A 23252-nucleotide genomic window follows, 5' to 3' on the forward strand; every position below is an offset into this window, starting at 1 on the left:
AAAAGAATTGGGGCTGTAAAATAACCGGTGAAAAGGAATGCTTAATTTTTTATCTTTAATAATTTTTTTTAATTGGAGGGTCACTTTACAATGCTGTTGGTTTCTGCTGTACAACATGAATCAGCCATAAGTATAAAATTTTAAGAGCAGTTTTGCATGTGAGTTTACTTTCCTTTATGTTTGCCATTAATATCTGATTAATGGTTTGTCAGGTGGTCATAGCTAATGCTTCACTTGTTGCTTATCTTTCTCCCTGTCTTACAAGGCCCTCAACTCCCAGACTCCCACCTGTCTCTTCACAGTGCTCGGCTCCCTTCTTCCTCTCATCCTGCTTCATCCTTTCTTACCCAGTCACACTGGACTCTTTTGAGATCTCATCTTTTGCTTTGCAGTGCTGGGCTTTCAAAGGATTGCCCACCTCTACCATCCTCAGGCTCAAACTTTTTATCCACTGAGGCATCTTTTTCTGATCTTTCAGACCACAGCTGGCATTACAAGCATGGGAGCAGTGCAAGTGCTCAGATTCCTCTCTCAGCGGGGCCCCATGCCATGGGATTAATGCTCTGTGGTCATCACGCCTTTTTAATACTGTTAGCTGTGTTGTTATGAATAAAGTCCAGTAGTGTGGAGAAGGCTGTGTCTGGGACATGGAGACTTAATTCATCTCCAGTTCTGCCCCCGCTGGTTCTCCAGTGCCTGCCCAGCTTCCCCATCCTTATCGCAGTCCAGTGACCATCTCTCATTCCCACCCTTACCTACCAAGAGGCCTGGGTGCAAGTGCTGGAGAGGCAGACTCAGGCTAGGTGCCTTTGAAGATCTGAACACAGGCTATCACCATGCCCAAAGGACTATGACACAAAAGAGTAAGTAGAAATCGCCATGACAGGTCAGAGAGATACTACTGAGGAAGAAAGGAAAAAGCTTGCTTACTGCTTTTCAAGCAGAAGTCTCACAATTTTATTTTTTCATTGAATTCTGCAAATTATAGAATCATGCTTTCTACAAGGATTGCAAGTACAAAGTCCCACAGACATCATGCGTGATAATGATCAAGTTCACCTGAATGAGCCAGCTGAAGCTGATGGACACTGGACCAAACTAGGAAGCATGTATCCCTTCAAAAGAGGGCCACCACTCCAGCTCCAGCCAGTCATTCCCATATGGGAACCTGGACCTAAAGTTACCGTATCTTCTGATTTTTCAAGTGAATCTGAATTTTTGTATACAATATCCCAATTTTTAAAAGTTGATAATAGGTTTTTTTTTAATCATCATAATGTGAGGAAGGCCAAATAAAATACATTTGAGGGTCAAATGAAGCTGTTCCTGGGCCGCTGGTTTGCAGCCTCTGTATTTCTGATTTATTGGAAACATTATTTTAAATGTTATCTCCCCTCCTAGCCTTGGCTCTATGAGAGAATATGCCAAGTATTTTTTTTATTTTCTCTGAATCTCCAGAGGCTAACATCATTCAGAAGCAACACTGTGGAGTAAAGGCTGAATCACCCTGATCTGCACTGCTACTGGACAAGAAATGCTTAATTTTCTCAATATTTCTAAGTGACTGTCTTCAGTGTATGTGCACATTTATGCATGTCGCTGCTGTGCTGTGTTCAGTCATGTCTGACTCTGCAACCCCGTGGATTGTAGCCCACCAGGCTCCTCTGTCCATGAGATTTCCCAGGCAAGAGTACTGGAGTGGGTTGCCGTTTCCTTCTATAGTATTTATGCATACATGCCTGAAAATCATCATATCCTCAGAACTTACACTTAACATGAGAATCATTTCAGTGGTTTTATGATGTGTCACAAGTCTGTTTTACTTTGTAAAGTATAAATATGCAAGTGCAGAGCATCATTTTCATCTACAGGTTTACATATTAATACTCTTGAATTTAATGAATTTCTGCACATGAATATTTATAATTTCATTGGGAAGAAAAAACATCAATGAACAAGGGTCTTTAAAACTCATAGGCCAGTAAGCAAAACAACTTGTAAAGTGCACTTACAAATTTTAAAAATATTTGGTAAAAATAAAAATGATAACAGATATTTTATTACAAACTTAGAATTCCAATTATAATGGTACATTATGACATTTTTAACATTCAGTTTTCTCAGAAAACTTATGTTATTTCCCTTAAAAATTGTACAGTGACTTATAACGAAATAACACTTGACTCAGAACCAAGATATTGTACTTGCCAAGTCCACAATTTATTTATTTGGCTACATGACCTTTGGCAGGTCACTTAAATTCTCTGGACCTCACTTTCTTTGTTGGTAAAATAAAGATCATCTGCAATTTTTTAAGATCTCTTCCAGTTCTGAAGTTCTATGATAATAAGTTGTCATATAATTTGTGAATTTTTTTTTCTTTCTTTTCAATCATTCAGCGTATTTTAGTTGAGCATCTACTGTGTGTCAGGCACTATTCTAGATACCAGGATATAGTAGTGAACAAAACGGACAAAACACCTGACCTCCTGAGTTTTATATTCTTTTCATGTCTCTCAACATAATACATACCATAAGAAAGAAAGACATTGCCTAATATGTTAAAAGTGACATTCTGTGGAAAAATACAGAGCAAAGTAAGAGGGTTTCAGAATATTATTGACATTTAATAGAGGAAGCTTCATTGAAAAGTTGATGTTTGAACGAAGAAGCAAGGAGATAAGGGAGTGAGCCATATGGATACCTGGGGTAAGGATATATTGAGTGTTGAAAACAACTAATGCAAAAGTCTTGAGGCATACGTGTGCTTTCCACAATCAGACAACAGCAAAGAAGCTCATTTGGTCTGAATATGAAAAGTGAAGGGGAGAGTGTAGACGATGAGTTTAAATAATTTAAAGCCTTTGTATTGACTATTACTCTGAGGAAATCAAGAAGCAATTGGAGGGTTTTGAGCAGAGGACTAACCTGATTTGACAGATTTTAACACCCAGGCTGTTATGTTCAGACTAGACTGTAGATAAGGATAGAACCAGGCATAGACCAGTTAGAAGCTAATATATTTCTCTAATTGAGACATGATGGTAGTAGCCTGGACTAAGAAAAGTAGCCTGGACATGATGAAAAGTAGCTGGGTTCTGTACTTACTTTGAAAGTGGTGCCAACAGAGTTTTCTGATGGTTTGGATGGGAAAATGAGAGAAGGGAGAAGTCAGGAATGAGCTGGAGGATGGGGTGGCTGTGGACTAGCTGGCAAGGACTCTGGAAAGAACAAGTTTTGTAGTCAGGAATAGGGACATGTTCTCTTTGAATATCTTAAGTTTACCATGGAAGTATCAAGTATGCAGTTAGATATAAAAATCTGAAATTCAGGAGTGAGGGTTAGATAAATGGTCTCAAATTGGGAATTGCTATCAGGTAATTTAAAGTCATGAAACTGAATAATGTCAGCAAAAAAAAAAAAAAGAATTGAGTTTTCAGAGAAAAGAGAAATGACCTACAGATCACAAATGAGGACAATCCGATGTTAACAAGCAGAGGAGCCGACATCAGGGTTGGATAAAGAGTGACCAGTGACTTAGGAGGTTAACATATATGACATCCCGAAATCTAGGGTTAGAAGGTATTCAACAGAGGAGGAGGGATCCATCTGCCCACCGCGGCTGGTAGGTAAGGGAAATGACGGCTGAGAAGTGACTTTGGATTTAGCAGCGTGGAAGACATTGATGATGCTGCTGAGAGTGGCTGAACTAGAATACACAGGGATTAAAGCCTCAGTAGAGAGGGTTATGAGGAAAAGAAGAAAAGGAACTGGAGACAGCATGTATGAACAACCCTCTGAGGGCTTTCAGCACGAAAGGAAGCAGAGAAACGGTGGAAGCTGTAGAGGGAAGTAGAGTCAAGAGAGGATTATTTTTTAAAGATGGGATGATAACCATGTGTCCTAATGGGAACAATCCAGTAACAAAGAAATACTGATGATGTCGGAGGCAGGGGAGGGAACTGCTTGAGTGATACCCTTCAGTGGTGAGAGGAGGGATGATCTGGTGTATACAGATAGAGGAGCTGGTCTTTGCTAGAGAACAAATAGTTTGTCCTCAGAAATAGGAGAGAAGACAGGCAGAGAGGACAAGCATATGGGCACCAAGGAGGAAAGGCGGGGGTGGGATGAATTGGGATTGACGCATATATATATGTTTATTATTGATACTGTGTATAAAGCAGATAACTAAACAGCTCAGAGAGTTACTCAATGCTCTGTGGTGACCTAAATGGGAAGGAAATCCAAAAAAGAGGGGATATATGCACAGCAATTCACTTTGCTCTTCAGCAGAAACATGTTCCGTTGTGAAGCAACTATACCCCAATAAAACTTAATTTAAAAAAAAAGAGAGAAGGAAGAGCATAAGAAATGTGAGTGAGTGGACAGACATCAGATCATATGTCTAAATGACTTAATGCTTGTTCCCTCCCATCTTTTTAAAGTAGTAGCCAACAGTTTGGTGTTGCTTCATATGTGCCAAAATTATTTTGAAGATGCTGCCTTTATCATTTCACCCTTGCAACACTCATAGGAGTAGTTCGACCCATTTAATGGATAAAGAAGTAGACAGTTGATGTTACATGTACTTTCATGCCAAGTCCAGTGGCCTGGCCTGGATTCAGACCCTGGTGGTCCAAGTTGAGGACCTGTCCCCTCAATCACAATTCTGCACTGCTTCTGTTCTTTTCGGGAGAAAGCATTGCTAAATCTTAAATCTGTACAGATAAATTTTTTGCAATCACCCTTGGCACAAAATGTTAAATTTTATCAGATACAAATTAGCAGTATTATGAGATAACTTCATGAAAATCAATCCCACCGGTATCTCTCAAACATTTACTATGGAATTGTACCTTATGCAGAAAGAGTTGCCACGTATTCATAATCACAATTGAAAAAATATTTCTCATTCTCATATATCTGATGATATTCATACCCACAGAGAAGGTGGGATAGACCAAAAGAAAAAAAAAAGATTCATATCTCCCTTGTGGGAAATGTGAGGCATATAAATATAGAATAGGATGGAAAATAGTATTGTATTTCATTATGGTTGGTTACTTGCCTACCTTAGTTGCTCAGTCATGTCTGAGTCTTTGTGATCCTTTAGACTGTAGCCTACCAGGCTCCTCTGTCTGTGGAATTCTCCAGGCAAGGATACTGGAGTGGGTTGCCATTTCCTTCTGCAAGAGATCTTCCTGACCCAGGAAGATAAGAACCCATGTCTCCTGTGTCTCCTGCATTGCAGGAGGATTCTTTACCCGCTGAGCCACTGGGGAAGCAAGCCCCTCTTGCCTACTTACTCAGCACTTATAAGCTGAATCTATTTACTTTAGACTTTGTTGGATTTGTAGAAATAATTTTCTAAGGGTGCACTGTATTCCACTGGCCTTGAAATTAACTAGGAAACTAATCACTCACCTAGTGCACTTCAGGGTAGAAATGTGTTTCATTTTCCGTCCTCTTGGTGTTCTAATCAAGCTTTCATCAACTCACTCTCCACCACGCCTCTCTTCTCAATCATAGTTAGTGGACAAAATTTAAATGACAAGAGCTCTCTGTTGTAGATGTATCGGTGATTTGAGGTTACTTGTTGACTCATAACCTATGTACTTACTCTTCAATTTCAGCATGTTTGTAGATCAGAGTCCTGAGATTATAGTTTTGAGGGGTCAAAAGGCAAAATAAGCCCAAGGAATGTGAACACGTGACTCTTCCTGTTCCAGCATAAGCCCTGATTGAATTTTTTTTTTTTTTTGCTTCCACCTATACAGAGCGTGTTTGATTAATGGATTTAGTTCCTGGAAACTGTCTTAGCAGAATTTACTTCAAGCTTCCAACTTTGTGTTATGAGATGAGACGTTTAACCAGGGTAGCAGTTGATGCATTTCCTTTGCTGTTTGGCTAAGAGCAAGACTGGAAAGTTTTATGACATTGTTCTCAGACTGGCAGGATTTAAACAAACAAGGTTTCCTTAACATGAGAAAAGGTTGCTTTGTTCTTCCCCTGGCAGTTTGTCTGGAGTCAGGCAGTCCACTCATTTCTCATACATCTGGGAGGTACCAAGATCAGTCACTTACTTTGGGTCATAGTTCACTGGATGCGATGATGATTACATCTGAAGATGCATCTTTGCCCTTTGCGCGAATACCCTTGGTGCCTTTAAGACTGCTCCTCCTAGAGGCAAAGGAAGACACAGCATTTATATGGGATCTTCCTTCCAGAGTTACCATTAGCCTTGCTCGACCTGATACCCAGGGGCTTCCCAGGTGGAGCTAGTAGCAAAGAACCCGCCCGCCAATGCAGGAGACATAAGACACACAGGTTTGATCCCTGAGTCAGGAAGGTCCCTGGAGAAGGGAATAGCTACCCACTCCAGTGTTCTTGCCTGGAGAACCCCATGGACAGAGGAGCCTGGTGGGCTACAGTCCATAGAGTCACAAAGAGTCAGACGCCACTGAAGCGATTTAGCACTCATGCGTGCATCTGATACCCATTATTTCTAGATTTGGCCTTGCTTCTTAGCTTTTGTCTCCCTGCTCACCTAAAATCTACATCTTCCTGTTTCTCCCCCCACTTCTACTTACTCCATTCCCTATGCCTACCATGGTGACTGTCCACTTGATTTTCCATTGTTTTTTATCAGGGATTCAGGCGCAGCTCATGTGTGTATATGCTTAGTCACTCAATCATGTCCAGCTCTTTGTGACCCCATGGACTGTAGCCCACCAGGCTCCTCTGTCCATGGGATTCTCCAAGCAAGAATGCTGGAGTGGGTTGTCATTCAATACTTACTTCCCCTTTATTCCTGCCTTTTTCAAGTCTTTTCATCATCTTAGCCCCATCCCCTCTCCCCTCCAGTCCTGCTTCTGAGCTCCTCCAAGTTAGTTCCTGGCTTTTGTTTACAGCACTCGGCATCATCAAACCAGACATCCCTCCCCGACTGTTCCTACAAAGACTCACTGTTTTGGTGTTCACTCCCTATATACCAAGCAGCTTCCCTGACCTCCCTCTGCATAGCTCTCCCTTCACTTGTTCAGGAAGCGACAGGACCATGACTGAACATGATCTTCATACCAGAGATGCATTCTCTTGCCTCTAAACCCTTAACCCCGCTAGATGTGTCTTGTCCCAACTTGCTTAGCCCTTATACCCTCCTTACACTGAAGGCATTACTTTACAGCTCCTGAGACTTTCTCTTCTGTATTTTAAGCTCCTTGAGGGTAGCGGTCATGAGTTTTAAAATTAGTATCACCCCAGGACCTCATACTGAAGAGGTTCTATTTGTCTAACAAATGAGTGTGTAGTTGGCCCGCTGTGTCTGCAGGTTCTGCATCTGTGGTTGGTTGAATCGCCAGATGTAGAACCTGTGGGTATGGAGGCTTGATAGCATTACACCATTTTTTAGAAGGGACATGAGCATCCTTGGGGGTGAATATCAAGGGGTCCCAGTAGCCAGTCCTCCACAGATGCAGTATTTCTCATGATGGGCAATGAAAAAAAGGGGAAATTGATACAAGGAAGACAGCTTAGCATTCGTTAAAGACAGATAAATATAGATTTTTTTTTTCTTTTTTTAATTCCTGGACCAGAGCCAGGAGATGATTCATAAAGATGGAAATGGAGTGAGGAAGACTTGGAGGAGGGCATTCTTAGTGGCCAGGGACGTCATTCTAGGCAGCTCAGCCTCCGCAGGTGCTTCTCTTTCCTTGAATTACTCCTCTGTTGTCTGGGTTAGCTTCATTTCTGTGTTCTGTAGCCCGGGATTCGGCTGATCCTTGGAGCCCTCCGATGGCTGGGTGTCTCGGGTCTATGACCAAAGTTGCATGTGTGTGTTATACAAAGGAGTCCTGCTGTAAGGTATCTGGAGAGGAAACCTTATCATTAGTTGATCCCTCCAAGCACTGACATTCACATTGTAAAACTGTACCCAAAGCATAGACGGTCACACAGGTCGCCATCTCTGAGTCGGTGCAGAGCAATGTGTGTGTGTGTTCAGTCTGGCTCCTGTGTCCCCATGGACTGTAGCCCACCAGGCTCCCCCCTGTCCTTGGAATTTTTCAGGAAAGTACACTGGAGTGGGTTGGCATTTCCTCCTCCAGGGGATCTTCCTGAACCAGGGATTGAACCCGTGTCACTTGCATCTCCTGCATTGGCAGGTGGATTCTTTACCACTGTGCCAACTGGGAAGCTCTGATATAGAACACAGGCCCTTCAACACCATCGATGACTCTATGGGCAGAGATATACCCACTCCCAGCCCCCAACCTTGAAACCACTGCCAGTTCTATGCCACCTGAGGTTTGGACACCCTGTTAGAAACCCTGTCAGCTGTGGAATGGGTCTCCGTTCCTCTCACAAGCTTGGGAATTTTTTCGCCCTCCTTAAAGGCCATTCTAATTGTTCTGCTCCACAGTTCATCATCTTCTGAACTTAGGTGAATCCTACGAGCCAGGCTCATATATTTCTTCTGTCTCTTTGCATAAAGTTTAATGGGTAGGCAAGCTTTGAGCTTTTCCTTTTTTCCCAATGTCTGAAAAGTTGTGATAACAAAAATAATACTGGCTACAAGCTTCTGTGAAGTTAATTATTTTAAATGAACGAAGGAGACTGAGCACCTGAGAAGAAAATGGCTCAGAAATTGGAAAGAAAACATTATATTCTGCTACTGTCGGTTGGAATTTGGCCCTTTTATTTTTCTCCTGAGCAACATAAGAGCCATTGAGCTCAGAGGACGTGAACATCCTGAACAGAAAATAGATGGTGTGTGGAGGAGGTGAGGGGGGCGCCCCGCCGTCATTCTTTGAATCCTTCAGTGAATTCACTTGAATCCTGTTAGAGAAGCGAGTCAAGGGCTGGAAAACAGGCTCTGCTTGGACGACTTCCAGCACACTTCACAGAGCTCAGGAAAAGCTCAGCTAAGCCACACACATTTTATCCTTTCCTGAGGAAAGACTCTGCTTGTTGGTCTCAGGGTTAAGGAGTTTCAGCAAGTTTTTATAGAGATACTAAAACATTCTCTTCATATTTTCCTCTGTCACTAAAAGGAGCCCAGGGGAGAGAATCAATGATGTGGGCACTTACGTGCCTGCTGGGCCAGTTAGCTTCTGGGAGAGGTGTAGGTGCAGTGGCTACGTGTTGGCAAGCCCTTAGCTACCTGGCGTCTCTGGGTTTATCGTAGGTGTGTATGTGTATATGTGTGTGTGTAAAAATCTCCGTTGAAACATGAGGAAACTAAACTCAGAAGCATGGATGTGTGCATTTCAAGATTCTTTTATTTTTTAAGCCTTTTATTGAGCTATAACACAGATACTGAAAAGTATATACATCTTAAGTGAACAGCTTAATGAATTTTTGCATATTATATACACCCATGTAAGACCACTCACATGAAGACATAAATAATTTAGAGTGCCTCAGAAGGTTCCCTCATACATAAAAGGCACCACTTTTAGTTGTTTAAAGATAAGTCTGAATCTCATTTCAAGATTTCTTACTTGAACTAGAAAATGCAGAATGAACTCCATCTTCATCCATCCCAGAAAATGACTTTCCCATCGGGACAAAACAAGTGCCATGTAAATTGTGAAATAGGGGGAGACAGGAAGCCGTGAGGGATGATGTCACAGTGGTCTCAGGATTGTCAGGACCTGCTGCTTTTTTGGTTGTACCCCAAAAATATTTTTCAGGAAAAACACAAGCATTTGCTGTGCCTTTCTCAGAGTGATTTGGAATGCTCGTTGAAGCAAAAAGGCCCTTTATGAACTGACTCCTTCAGCCTGTCTCTGCCCTGTCGCACACCATTGTGTTTATTTCAGAACCTGAGATTTACACTGAGTGAATATTAACAGGGAACAAAACCTGAAGTCATGGCAATTTGCATTTGCCAGTGAGGTTTACCTTTATCTGCTAAACTTAAATTGCTTCTTTTCTAGAAGAAAAAAAAAAAAAAGTACTTTTAGCTTTCTCATACTTCTTGATAGGAAGCTTACTGCTATCTCTAAGACACTCTACCTTGCTCACCAACTTGTCATTTTCTTATTTATCATTGTTTTCTTATACTGTCCTTTTCCTTAAATTTTAGTCATAAGAAGTATATATAATTAGAGTAAGCGAAGACACTGGAAAGTGGTTAGTGTCAAATACCTAAGAGCACTTCTAGACATAGAATTTCAGTGTGTTTGTTTATTTTTCAGGTCCTCAGTTTTATTCCAGTAGGACTAGATCAGGTGATTTCTTTCTTTTTTGATCTCATTGCATTTCTGATTAGGAATCAAATGGTTAAATTAGAGTGAAGATAGGTTTAGAAGTGACGAAATTATGCTGATGAAGAAATCTGTGAAGATTCTCCTTTTAAAGATCTTTAAGAAAAGCCATCAGCTCTGTTTAATTTGAGCTAGTATCTTCCAAGGCGGGGAGGGGCGGGGGGAATAAGTTAATTTTCCACTTTCTGATAGAAAGAGCTTATCACGCTTTTGGCGAGGTTACTGATCACTTGACACAGAAGAGGATGCAAGGCGCCCGGACAACATATACCTGCTATTTGGGAACTTTGCAAATGTGTAAAAGAGTATAAATCAGTTACAGAATGGAGTAAGTGACCATGTAGTTTTACTTCAGGCTGATAAAGCAGCGCCATCTACTGCACACAGGCTTTATTTTACGTTGGAGAATTCTTCAGTAGAAATTCATTTTTGCAGACCTAAACACAAAGCAAAATTGGTTTTCAGTCTGTTATCTTTTAAGATATACATCTGGGTCGATTTATTGAGATATTTGTTTTCCACATGTATTTGTCTGTTCATATTGAGAACAATAATCAAATAGCAGAGTGAAAGGTAAGACAGTGTAACTATGAAAACAATATGAATGTCAAGTGTTCCTTCTTGATGTCTCTTGATGTGTCTTTTACTCTGCAAATAAGTCTGATGTACCTCCATCTGCCCTTTTATGTCTACTAATGACATAAAAATCAATGGTTACCTGGTGCCTATTTCAACTGAACCACTGTTCATATTTTATCCTAAGCTGCCCACAAATGAGTCCTTTATTAAGTGATTACAGATTTAACAGGGCTTCATTGAATTCTCTTTTCTCTAGTGTTTTTTATTCCTCTCATAACACTTAATTCTACAATATTTTAAAATAATAACTCCTAATGTTCCTAATGTATTTTGTATTACAACTTCACATATGCATTTACATAGAGTATTAACAAGAGCACCTCTTTTTATTAAGTTGGGACCATTAATTATCCTTTCAACCATTTTGGTTTATTTCATCTAATCTATTATAGAACATAAAACAAGTTAGTGACAGTAGATAGGGTGCGATAGTGATTATGATTCTTTTCATCACTACCTATAACTCTTTCAAGGTCTTAACTGGTTATTGACCATTCACATTACTCACTCTGTAAACTGAGAAGATTGTATCACTTCAGATCTTGATTCATAGTTAACTTTCAGCATGCACTCATTTTTTTTCAATCGTATTTGTATTTGTCATACCACTGTCAATTTATATATTAATGGAATAGCACACAGTCTGGAATTTATAATATTTGACATTTGTCAAGGTTTGATTTTCAAATAGACTGAAATAGAATATAACTTGTTTCTATATCACATGCCAAAGCCATAATTATATAACTGAAACATGTTAAATTTCTAGGCATACAGAAAGCACAGATGGTTTCAGTTTTGTATCCTGACTTGAAGAAAAGCTATTCAGATTCCAAATACTGTCAAAAACTTGATTTTCTCATTCATGCCTATATGTTAAAAGACTTTTGTTCAATTTATTCCAACTTTACTCATTTAATTAAAAATTGAATATTTGATATGCTGCAATCTGGAGAGCCAGTGAGTAAAACAGAAATTTCTTACCCTCAGTGAGTTCACTTTCTTGCAGAAGAGTACGGGCAAGGAGCTGTGAACACAAAGAAAGCGAACCTGACCCAAATTTTAGTAAATGAGGAGGGGATTTAGGGGAGAAATTAAGAACACTTCCTGGAAGAGAGAAGCCTTGAATTGAGTCTGCAGAGAAGATAAAGTATTTGTCAGGAAGATAAGCATGGGAAGAATGCTCCAGGATTGCAGATAGGATTTGCAGAGACACTGAGATGAGAGAGCAGAACAGATGTGGGGAAATGGGTCTGTTCAGCTCCCCTGGGACTCAAAGCTACAAATGAAAAAGTTCTGAGAGATGAGACTGGACACATAGGTCGAGATCAGATAATGCAGGGTCTGTCATGCTTTGGGACTTCGTTCTGAATGCTTTGGTGTCTTTAAAATAGTAAGGAAATGAAAGAGTGATTGGTGGAATTCAAACTGATTAGAAAGATCCCTGTAGCAACTCTGTTGAGAAAAGATTGGAGAAGGATATGCCTGGAGGAAGAGGGGTCACTTATGGAGCAGGATAGGAAGTGGTCCGTGGGAAATGGGTAACTGATAATGGGAGAGGGCAAAAGGAAGATGAGTGTTTGATGGGAGTTTGAAGCCCCTAGACTGTAGTTCACCAGGCTTCTCTGTCCATGGAATTCTCCAGGCAAGAATACTGGAGGCGGTAGCCATTCCCTTCTCTGGGGGAACTTCTTGACCCAGAGATAGGACCTGGGTCTCCTGCATTGCAGGCGGATTCCTTACCATCTGAGCCACAGGAAAGCCCTATTACGGTGGTAGAACTAATTTCATGACCCACTATATGTGAAGACTATAGAAGGAGTCCAGGAAAACATGTTTCCAGCAGGGGAAGAGTTTGATGGCACCATCCACCAAGATCCAGGCAATGCACAGATGAGAGATGAGCAGAGAGGAGAGGAGTTCTTCTATAAATGAGATACATCCAAGTGGAGAGATCCAATGGGTGGCTGGTTATAGACATCGCGAGTTCAGAGGAGAAATTGGGATTGGAAATCTCTTATCTTTGTAACTTCTAAGTAATGTGTAGAACATCACTGAAAGTAAATAAATTGGTTCTGTCCTCCCAGATCTTCCTTAATCTGTCTATCCCACTATTCTTGTGCTCCGTCCGCCCCGCAGAGGACTGGTATGAGCAGCTGTATCCCCTCATCCTCGCCCTGAAGGACTGCATGGGAGACGTGGTGAATCGAGCTAAGCAGTCCCTGACGTTCGTTCTCCTTCAGGAGCTCGCCTACAGCCTGCCCCAGTGTTTGATGCTGACATTGAGAAGAGACATCGTCTTCAGCCAGGCGGTAGGTGCCTCTTGTTTTTGTGAGCCCAGCACACTGATGGGCTGTCAGATAGTATCCTCAGTGAGGAAAGAGATCGTCTTACGATAGTCTGCTTTTACTTTTATTTTTTTGGCCATACCGCCTGGCCTGTGGGATCCTGGTTCCCTGACCAGGGATTGAACCCATGCCCCCTGCATTGGAAGCTTGGAGTCTTAATCATTGGACCACCAGGAAAGTCCAGTAGTTTGCTCTTTAAGGGGATCCTTTTCTTAAGGTATTGATACCCAGTTTTTCTTATTCATAACAGATACCTAGCGAATAGAAACAGTGTGGGAGACCTTAAATATTTATTTCTGCAAAAAGGTGGCCATGTCTCGGAAATGTCCATTGTTTCATAGTGCACAGAGTCTTTGAGGGAAAGAGTCCCTTGTCCTGTCCTCATCTTATTCCTGGGGTCTCTGCACCATGCACCATGCAGATAGCAGCCAGGACTGGCAAAAGGGATCTGTTTGCAACCCCTTATTTCTACAGCTCCCTCGTGAATTCTGGACAGGGCCTTATAATAGTCTGTTTTTTTTTTGTTGTTGTTGTTTGTTTTTGTTGTTTATATAGAAGTTTGCCAGGCCATAGTCTTGGATGGAATTATGGCAGTATCACCTTTGCCGACACCCAACTGTAGCCCATGGCAACGAGGCTGGCCTCCGTCACAGTAGCCGTGCTCCCACTCCCCTCCTACCTGCTCCTCCATGATTGAGTTTTATAGACACACACCTGGAGGGAAAGAGATGGAAACTTGTCTTTGTAAACCATCCAGATAAAGGGAATAATTTAACCAAAATATCCCTTGTCCCCTACGATTTCATGGATGACCCAGTAGTAAATGGAGCAAAGTGTCAGGCACTTTGCTCTGCCTTATACAGATCTCTCCACTACAACTCTGTGGAATGAGAACTATTATATCTATTCTTTGTGTGCAAAAATATTTGAGAACGTTTTGGAAGTGTTAAGTGACTTTTTATGAGTTTACTGCCTGGTCTTTCCCCTTTCACAGTGCTGCCTTTCTCAAACCGTCCTAGAGCATAGGTTTATACATCCATGGTTTCAAAATGGATATATAAATAGTTACAGTTTTGTTACACATGCTTGGAAATTTCTAATTAAGTCTGTGATGTCTCAAAGTCTTAAATATTTTTAAATTAAAGCTCACTGACCCCAGGAATTTCTTCAGTGTTTTTCTTTTCTTTTTTTAGCTTGCTGGATTGGTTTGTGGTTTTATCATCAAATTGCACACAAGTCTGTATGACCCTGGCTTCCTTGAGCAGCTTCACACGGTGGGACTGATAGTACAATATGAAGGACTGCTGAGTACATATAGTGAGTATTGCTTTAGTCCATGTTAAAATAATATCCCTATTCGTAAAGCTATGTGATCCATAGATTCTTCAGTTAAACATAAAAATAAGAGGTCAACCTTTCTTGCATCAAGCATTAGAGAAAGAATATAACTTTCAATTCTTTATATTCATTCTCCTTGTCACTGTGCTTTTACCCTCATTATGTTTTGAAAATGGAATTATAGATTACTTCACAGTGGAGTCCTGAGCAGCCATCTGGCTTTTTAAATATAAAAAGCTTTTGCTAACCTAGTTTCAATGACTGGATTTTTAAAGTCCCAAGTCTCTAATGTCTGGAACTGCCCTGTTCAATACATAGGTTGGTGTGGCATTTGAGCCCTTGAAACATATCTAGTCCAGATCAATAAATCCTCGACATGCCCACCAGATTTCAAATACTAGTAGAAAACAGTTTTATATTAATAATTAATGAATAATTAATCATTGTATATTGATTTACAGCTGCAATGCTGTTTGGGATATATTGAGCTAAAGGAAAACAGTATTAAAGCTAATTTCACCTTTAAAATTTTACTCTAAAAATCTGACTTCTAGGATATTTAAAATTTTGTATGTGGCTCATATTATATTTCTTTTGCACAGGACAGATTCTTATTTAATTACCTCCTTGTTAGGCTTTATTTTTTCAGTGTATTAAATATAAAACTAGCACGAGCTTAGGTCAGTGATCTTCAACACAACCATCTCTATTTTCTAGAAATCAAATGTCACTCCTGCCAAGGGAGAAAGATTTGCACGATACTTTGTGTCATCAAAGAACTAAAGCTTCTCTCTAGCCTTCCAGCAAAGGTATACCTCCTTCCTTCCTTCAAAGGGCATATGGACAGCTGGAGTCTATTGAAACGGTTCTGATTTCACTGTTGAAAACCTTCAGACTGAGGCAAATGTCCTTAGAACGGATTCACTGCATTCAGGAACTCATTCACTAAATTGTTAGAACAAATTCTAGCAGGAAGGCGGAGTACAAAGAGACATTCTCTTCAAATAGTATGTTTGTAACTAGGTTCCTTTGCCCTTGCTTAGGTGAGGAAATTGGAATGCTCGAGGACATGGCCGTTGGTATTTCGGATTTGAAAAAAGTCGCATTTAAAATAATTGAAGCCACATCCAATGATGTCTTGCCAGTTATAACAGGAAGGCGGTAAGTGGTGCCCATTTCCTAAAGACCAAGCTTTGTTAGATGTTTTTTATTAACCCCTGACAACAGAGCTTAAAACAGGAAGGTGGTAAGTGGTGCCATTTCCTAAAGACCAAGTTTTGTTAGATGTTTCTTACTAACCCCTGACAACAGAGCCAAGGAGAATTGAGATTTGGCTTGGAAATGTTTCTTTTGTTCTCTTTTCCTTTTTTGAATGAGAAATAAATGTAGGTGACATGACAGAGGAAGATACTGAAAAACTCTTAGAAGTCTCATGGATGTTTGTAAATTGCACTATAGTGAAATAAATAGGATAATGCTCCCCCATGAAATGTGAGGAATTCAAAGTAATAGCAAGCATGAGAAAAACATTTTTCTTTTTATTACTATCTAGTCTAAAGCTCTGGATGTTTTTATTTTTGCTGGAATCATTTAGTTAATAGTGTCATAATTCTTGAGATGACTTGGTATTAAATTCTGTTAAAAGCAGCAGCATTTTAGAAAAGATGTATTCCTATGTCAGGGGCATATGCCACCATTTTTCTTAATTATTTTTGACAATTCACTGTCAGACTGAGATTTCCAAGAACAGTTTTAAATAAATAGCTTTGAAGGTCATTGTATGATGGGCAAAATATCAAATAATTAAGAAAAATGATGGTGTGTAGAATAGACCTCCAATAGAAGAATTACATCCTATGGATAAATTATTTCAGTCAGAAGTCCTCGAAATTTTAACCATTCTGGCATTAGCACTTTTAAATGCTGCATGAAGATATTTGAAATTTGAAGCTTTCTCAGATCAGAGTTAAAAAAAAATGAATTTTCTAAAGAGAGCCCTTTTTGTGCCAGAGAGAGATGAAGAGACTTAGGTATAAAATATAAAAATTCAAACTAAACTTGTTTTCTTTCTATAATAAACATATAATTATTTAAAATTTTGTGTAAAGAATGCCCAGAAATCCATGGTTGATTGAAAGGTAACTGTTTCTTATATATAAAGAAAAAACACATCCCTTTAAAACTGAATATCTCAACTGCAGCCTAATGCTTAATTTGCCATTCATTGGAAGAAAAAGGAATAAAATTGCTCATACACATGCCTAGAAAACAGTGCCACCTTGTATTACTATGAAGATTATTATCAAAAGTGAGAAACTGATACTTTTATCACAATTTATAATGGAAGCTTACCAGGTCATTTGCTATAGGCAGAGTGCACATGTTTTTTTCTGAGGGAGTTTAAAGAACTGAGGGAGTTTAGACTGTATCTAAATTCAAAAGCTATCATATGGATGGGAATGAAACTGGAATGGCAAAGTGAGCAGCTTGGCAAAATTTTTCTCTAGAAAGCGACATTATAATTGGACAGAATTTTCTAAAGCAACCATCTTACAACTAAGGACTAAATTTGTGCACAAATTTAGAAGTACTTATTCGTGAAAAACTGGTGTACATTGGATAAGTCAGTAGGAGTGTGTGGCGGTTTTGCCGAGTTGCTCCCATCTTCCTCAACTCTGTCAGCACAGTTTTATGAGGGCAAAGCAGGCCATAAAATCCGGCAGTCTCCTGCCAGAGGGGGCTGACTTGGTTTGGACCAGAGAAGAAAAAGAATAAAGCGCACTCTTGAAAAGTTGTTAGAAACAGTGGTGACTAGATAACCATTCACGATAGCATCAAGTAGAATAACTACATCAGACTAAATTTAATAAAGCTCTCCAAGAAATGGCAACCCACTCCTGTATTCTTGCCTGGAAAAATCCCATGGACAGGGGAGCCTGGTGGGTTGTGGTCCATGGGATTTCGGGGCGTCAGACACGACTGAGCACGTACACCACATCTGATAGCTTAGATGGTAAAGAATCCGTCTGCAATGCAGGAGACCCCAGATTCCTGGGTCAGGAAGATCCCCTGGAGAAGGGATAGGCTACCCACTCCAGTATTCTTGGGCTTCTCTTGTGGCTCAGCTGGTAAAGAATCTGCCTGCAATGCAAGAGACCTGGGTTCGATCTCTGGGTTGGGAAGATCCCCTGGAGAAGGGAAAGGCTACCCACTGCAGTATTCTAGCCTGGAGAATTGCATGGACTGTATAGCCCATGGGGTTGCAAAGAGTCGGACAAGACTGAGCAACTTTCATGAAGAATTGGAAACAGAACACACAAAGTAATGCTTGGAGAAATTAATAAGATACAGTAAATGAAAAGACAGTCCATATTCACGGATCTGGAATCCTCATTCATGATTGGTGGTTTTGTCACTTTGGAAACAATTTGGCAGTTGCTTAAAGAGTGAACCTAAAATTGCTACATGACTCATCAGTATATACCCAAGAGGAAATGTCCACACAAAACTAGTAGCGTTTTTCAGAACACAGATAGCCAAAATCATGAAGTAATCAAGTGTTCATCAACTTGAATGCACAGACAAAATGTGGTATACCTAAACAACAGAACACTGTTCAGCATGCTACTGACACATGCTCTGACACATATGACTTAATAATGATGCTAAATGAGGCAAGCCAGACCCAAAAGACTATACATTGTATGATTCTCTTTATATGAAATATGTAGAAAAGTAAAATCTGCAGAGACATAGAAATAGATCAGTTGTTTGCTGGGGCTGACTATGGAGTTGGGGTTTGAATGCAAACAAAGGATTTTTTTTAAGGCAGTGGAAATGTTCTGAAAGTGAATTATGGTCATGATTGCACAACTCTATATATTTGCTAAAACTCTGAATCATATACTTAAAGCAATGAGCTTATGTCAATTATATTTTAATGGAGTGACAAAACATCGGCAGAACACTCCGACATAAATCACAGCAATGTTTTTTTGGATCTGTCTCTGAGTGCAATGGAAGTAAAAGCAAAAATAAACAAATGGGACCTAATTAAACTCAAAAGTCTTTACTCAGCAAAGGAAACCATAAACAAAACAAAAAGACTACCTATGGGATGGGAGAAAATGATGCAACTGACAGGGGATTAATTTCCAAAATATACAAACAGCTTATACAGCTCAATATAAAACACAAACAACCTGATCAAAAAAAATGCGCAATAGACCTAAACAGACATTTCTCCAAAGAAGACATACATTTGGCCGACAGGCACATGAAAAGATGTTCAACATTGCTAATTATTTTGTGGTTTAGTCGCTCGGTTGTGTCCAACTCTTTGTGACCCCATGGGCTGCAGCATGCCAGGCTTCCCTGTCCTTCACCATAATTGCTAATTATTAGAGAAATGCAAATCAAAACTACCAAGAGGTATCACCTCACACCAGTCAGAATGGCCATCATCAAAAACTAAAAATAGTAAACACTGGAGAGGTTTGTGGTGAAATGGGAACCCTCCTACACTGTTGTTGGGAATGTTAATTGGAAAATAGTATGAAGGTTTCTTAAAAACTAAAAGTTATCATATGATCCAACAATCCCACTCCTGGGAAAAACAAAAACTGTAATTCAAAAAGATTCATACACCCCAATGTTCATAGCAGCACTATTTACAATAACCAAGACATGGAAGCAAATTACATGCCCACTGACAGATGAATGGATAAAGAAGATTGAGGTGTGTATGTATATACATATATACACACATATGTACAAAATGGAATATGACTCAGCCATAAAAAAGAATGAAATAATGCAATTTGCAGCAGCATATGGAGAAGGCAATGGCACCCCACTCCAATACTCTCGCCTGGAAAATCCCATGGATGGAGGAGCCTGGTAGGCTGCAGTCTATGGGATCGCTGAGAGTCGGACACGACTGAGCAACTTCACTTTCACTTTTCACTTTCATGCATGGGAGAAGGAAATGGCGACCCACTCCAGTGTTCTTGCCTGGAGAATCCCAGGGACGGGGGAGCCTGGTGGGCTGCCGTCTATGGGGTCGCACAGAGTCGGACACGACTGAAGTGACTTAGCAGCAGCAGCAGCATAGATAAACCTAGAGGTTATCATACTAAGTGAAACAAGTCATACAGAGACAAGTATCATATGATATCACTATATGCAGGATCAAAAAAATAATACAAATGTACTTATTTTAAAAGCATAAATAGAAAACAGACATGGTTACTAAAGGGGAAGTGAAAGTGCTAGTAGCTCAGTCATGTCCGGCTCTTTGTGACCACATGGACTGTAGCCCACCAGGCTGCTCCCTCCGTGGAGTTCTCTAGGCAAGAATGCTGGAGTGGGTAGCCATTCCCTTCTCTAGGCGATCTTTCCGACATGGGAACTGAAGCTGTGTCTCCTGAATTTCAGGCAGATTCTTTACCATTCTTTACCTGGTGGAAGCCACCAGGGCAAGTGGCTTCCCACTCCAATATTCTTGAGGTTTCCCTGTGGCTCAAATGATAAATAATCTGCCTAAAACGCAGGAGACCCAGGTTTGATCCCTGGGTTGGGAAGATCCCCTGGGGAAGGGAATGGCTACCACACCAAAGGAGAATGGGGGGATAAATTAGGAGTGTGGGATTAGCAGTTACACACTACTATGTTTAAAATAAACAAGGACCTACTTAATAGCACAGTGAACTATATTCAATATTTTATAATAACCTATAATGGAAAAGAATCTGAAAAGATGTGTGTACATATAACTGCATCACTTTGCTATACATCTGAAACTAACACAACATTGTAAATCAACTATACTTCAGTTTTTTAAAAAGCTATCATGAAGTGTATAATGTTTCACCTTCAGAGCAATCTTTAAATGCAGAGCAGACTTTACCCACTGAATCTTCTCATATTCCAGAAAATTTTGAAATAAGTAAATATCAGCCGTCTATTAGTCTATTGTAAAGGACACTTAAAGCAATTTTTAAAAGAAAAATGAAGTGTCCATCCATCTGAGGGTGGTGCTAACATCACTGCTTGCTGGATGGATGGTATTTCCCAGTTCTCTCGTTCAAAGCTGAGGTGAAAAAGTCTGGCAGTCGAAGATTCAGAGTAGTTATTATGCTAGAGAAACTGAAAAGATTTTCACGGAGACCCGCTAATTGTCCTGTTCTTCCTTACGCCATATGCATATTACAACACTAGCATGCTGTATAGTTCAGGAAACACATGGACTTTCCTTAATTCCAGGTGAAGCTTGACATTTCTTTTCTCAGTTCATACTGGATCAAAAGATACGTTTCAGAATACATAAGCAGCTATTCTTCTTGACCTTATTTTGTGAATCCTAATTTAAATCTTCAACACTAAACATTAAGAGTAATTTTTAATGGAAATTTGCAATGAAAAAAATGTTCCCATGATAATGTGGAGAAATGATCAGGAACCACCAAGGTTACATCTTGAATAATAAAACTATTGCATTTCCATCAGGCCATCACAAACAGGAGGTTCATCAATAATAACAATTAGGCTATGCTAAAAATGTTATAAATGATTTCGTTCATTAGTTTCACTATATTGAAAATCCATCATTTAATTGCTTTTCTTATCATTGAGACTTGGTCTTAAAATAATTAAAATCAGGAAAACAAATACTGAAGCTCTTATGTACATGGTATATGAACATGCACTAAATGTTCTTCCTTTCCTAAAACAACTCAGAGTAATAGAAGTAAATGTAAACAATTCTTTATGCCAAGTGATTTAATAGTGAAATGAATGAAATGATTATCAGATGCATTAATAATAGAAAATAAGCAAATAACAACCAAAAACCTGAATCAGTGCTATGTTCCAGCTGTTTTGTTGTTTCTTTACAATGAATCTAAAGAAATAACATTGAATGAAATAAAGCAACGCTGCTTCTCTCTGTCCTCCTCTGTCTCCAGTGAGCACTACGTTGTGGAGGTGAAGGTTCCAGCGAGAATGTTTGAGTCGCTGCCTCTGCAGATTAAAGAAGGACAATTGCTTCACGTGTATCCAGTACTTTTTAATGTTGGAATCAATGAACAGCAAACTCTTGCTGAGAGGTAAGGTTCGGATATAAGACCAGTCTTTTTTTTAGTTGTTATGAATATGCTGAGTAATTCCACATGTTCCTGTACATAGACACTGGATTCATGGGTAACATTTTCCTTTCTTCCATACTAAGTTACTTGATATAGCAGACAGAATTATTTGTATTTAAGGATTCCTGGCTCTTTTTAAGTTTAAATGTTGCAAAATAATAAGGAAAATATTGGTGTCAATACCAGAATATTCGCATGGGTTAGCTTTCTTCATGTTTCCAATACCTATGTGTGTGTATCAAATTTTAGAATTGTTTAATGCTCACATGTATTTCAGCATTGTAAACTCTGCTAATTTTGTCAACATTTCCTGGACCTAAAACATGTTATCCTTTCCTTTATTTACTAAAATAAGTGTTATTGGAGGATCCTTTATATGAACACATATCCTTTATATCCTTATATGAACACATCCTTTCATATTAGTTTACTCAGTTAAATGACAGATGATTTTCTGTGATTTCATAAGTAATGGTAAGGAACCATTTTTTAGCAGATAAAGGAATTACTTTAGCATCTTAGATGGTTCACATGTCAGTTCAGTTCAGGTCAGTCGCTCAGTCGTGTCCAACTCTTTGCAACCCCATGAACCGCAGCACGCCAGGCCTCCCCGTCCATCACAAACTCCTGATGTTTACTCAGACTCATGCCCATTGAGTCGGTGATGCCATCCAGCCATCTCATCCTCTGTCATCCCCTTCTCCTCCTGCCCCCAATCCCTCCCAGTATCAGGGTCTTTTCCAACAAGTCAACTCTTCACATGAGGTGGCCAAAGTACTGGAGTTTCAGCTTCAGCATCAGTCCTTCCAATGAACACCCAGGACTGATCTCCTTTAGGATGGACTGGTTGGATCTCCTTGCAGTCGAAGGGACTCTCAAGAGTCTTCTTCAACACCACAGTTCAAAAGCATCAATTTTCCGACGGTTCACATGTAGAGATTATCAAAAACACGTAAGAGTTAAGGTTCACAGAATACATTTTTAAAAGATTCTCTAAAACTTCTTACAGAAGGAAGTTACTGTCTTGCTGTAAAGCCTGGCTGAAAAAGCTCCCCAAAGCTAAACTTTTGGAGAGTACTTAAAATGCTTCCTTATCTATAATTTACTCTCTATGTATCTCCTACCCACATCGTTAGCTAGTGTGTTCTTTGCCATGATTTGATAAGAATGTTTTAATCCTTTACTGTTATTTTTTTAACTAAACTAAAAAACCACTACATTTATAGAAGACAACAGAAGAGCACCAGTGAGGAGGCTGGCATCCTTCATGGTGTGGATAGAAAAAAACAGTTCACAGAAGTGAGCTAGTCCCTGGGAGAGTGGAGGGCTCTCCGTGTGCCTGCAGCAGTGTGTTTAAGGCTATATGCAGCTCAGTATCTGGTCCTGGTCTTCTGGACCGCTCCGCAAGCTATCATTGGTGAAGAGGAAGATTGGAGGGATCAAAAGAGAGGGGAGAGTTTTTGTGTCTTTAGAGATACAGCCCTGCAGAGATGGAGAAACTAACTTGGACAGAG

The 23252-nt window shown here is 39.8% G+C and overlaps 1 protein-coding gene across 6 annotated transcripts in view; it reads left to right on the forward strand.

Annotated features, from left to right (window-relative positions):
• Window positions 1–23252, forward strand: part of INPP4B (inositol polyphosphate-4-phosphatase type II B) — an 885859-nt gene that overhangs the window by 779266 nt on the left and 83341 nt on the right. For 5 of the 6 annotated variants that reach the window (XM_043485541.1, XM_043485584.1, XM_043485560.1 and 2 more), the window contains 4 exons: window positions 13047–13219; window positions 14449–14572; window positions 15637–15754; window positions 21559–21699. In XM_043485541.1, coding sequence (XP_043341476.1) covers window positions 13047–13219; window positions 14449–14572; window positions 15637–15754; window positions 21559–21699 — 556 coding nt within the window. Of the gene's footprint in view, window positions 1–12994; window positions 13220–14448; window positions 14573–15636; window positions 15755–21558; window positions 21700–23252 lie in introns of those variants that run through there. The other variant, XM_043485578.1, reaches the window with a different exon arrangement.

Source organism: Cervus canadensis, chromosome 1 (genome assembly GCF_019320065.1).
Source record: "Cervus canadensis isolate Bull #8, Minnesota chromosome 1, ASM1932006v1, whole genome shotgun sequence".
Classification (NCBI taxonomy): domain Eukaryota; kingdom Metazoa; phylum Chordata; class Mammalia; order Artiodactyla; family Cervidae; genus Cervus; species Cervus canadensis.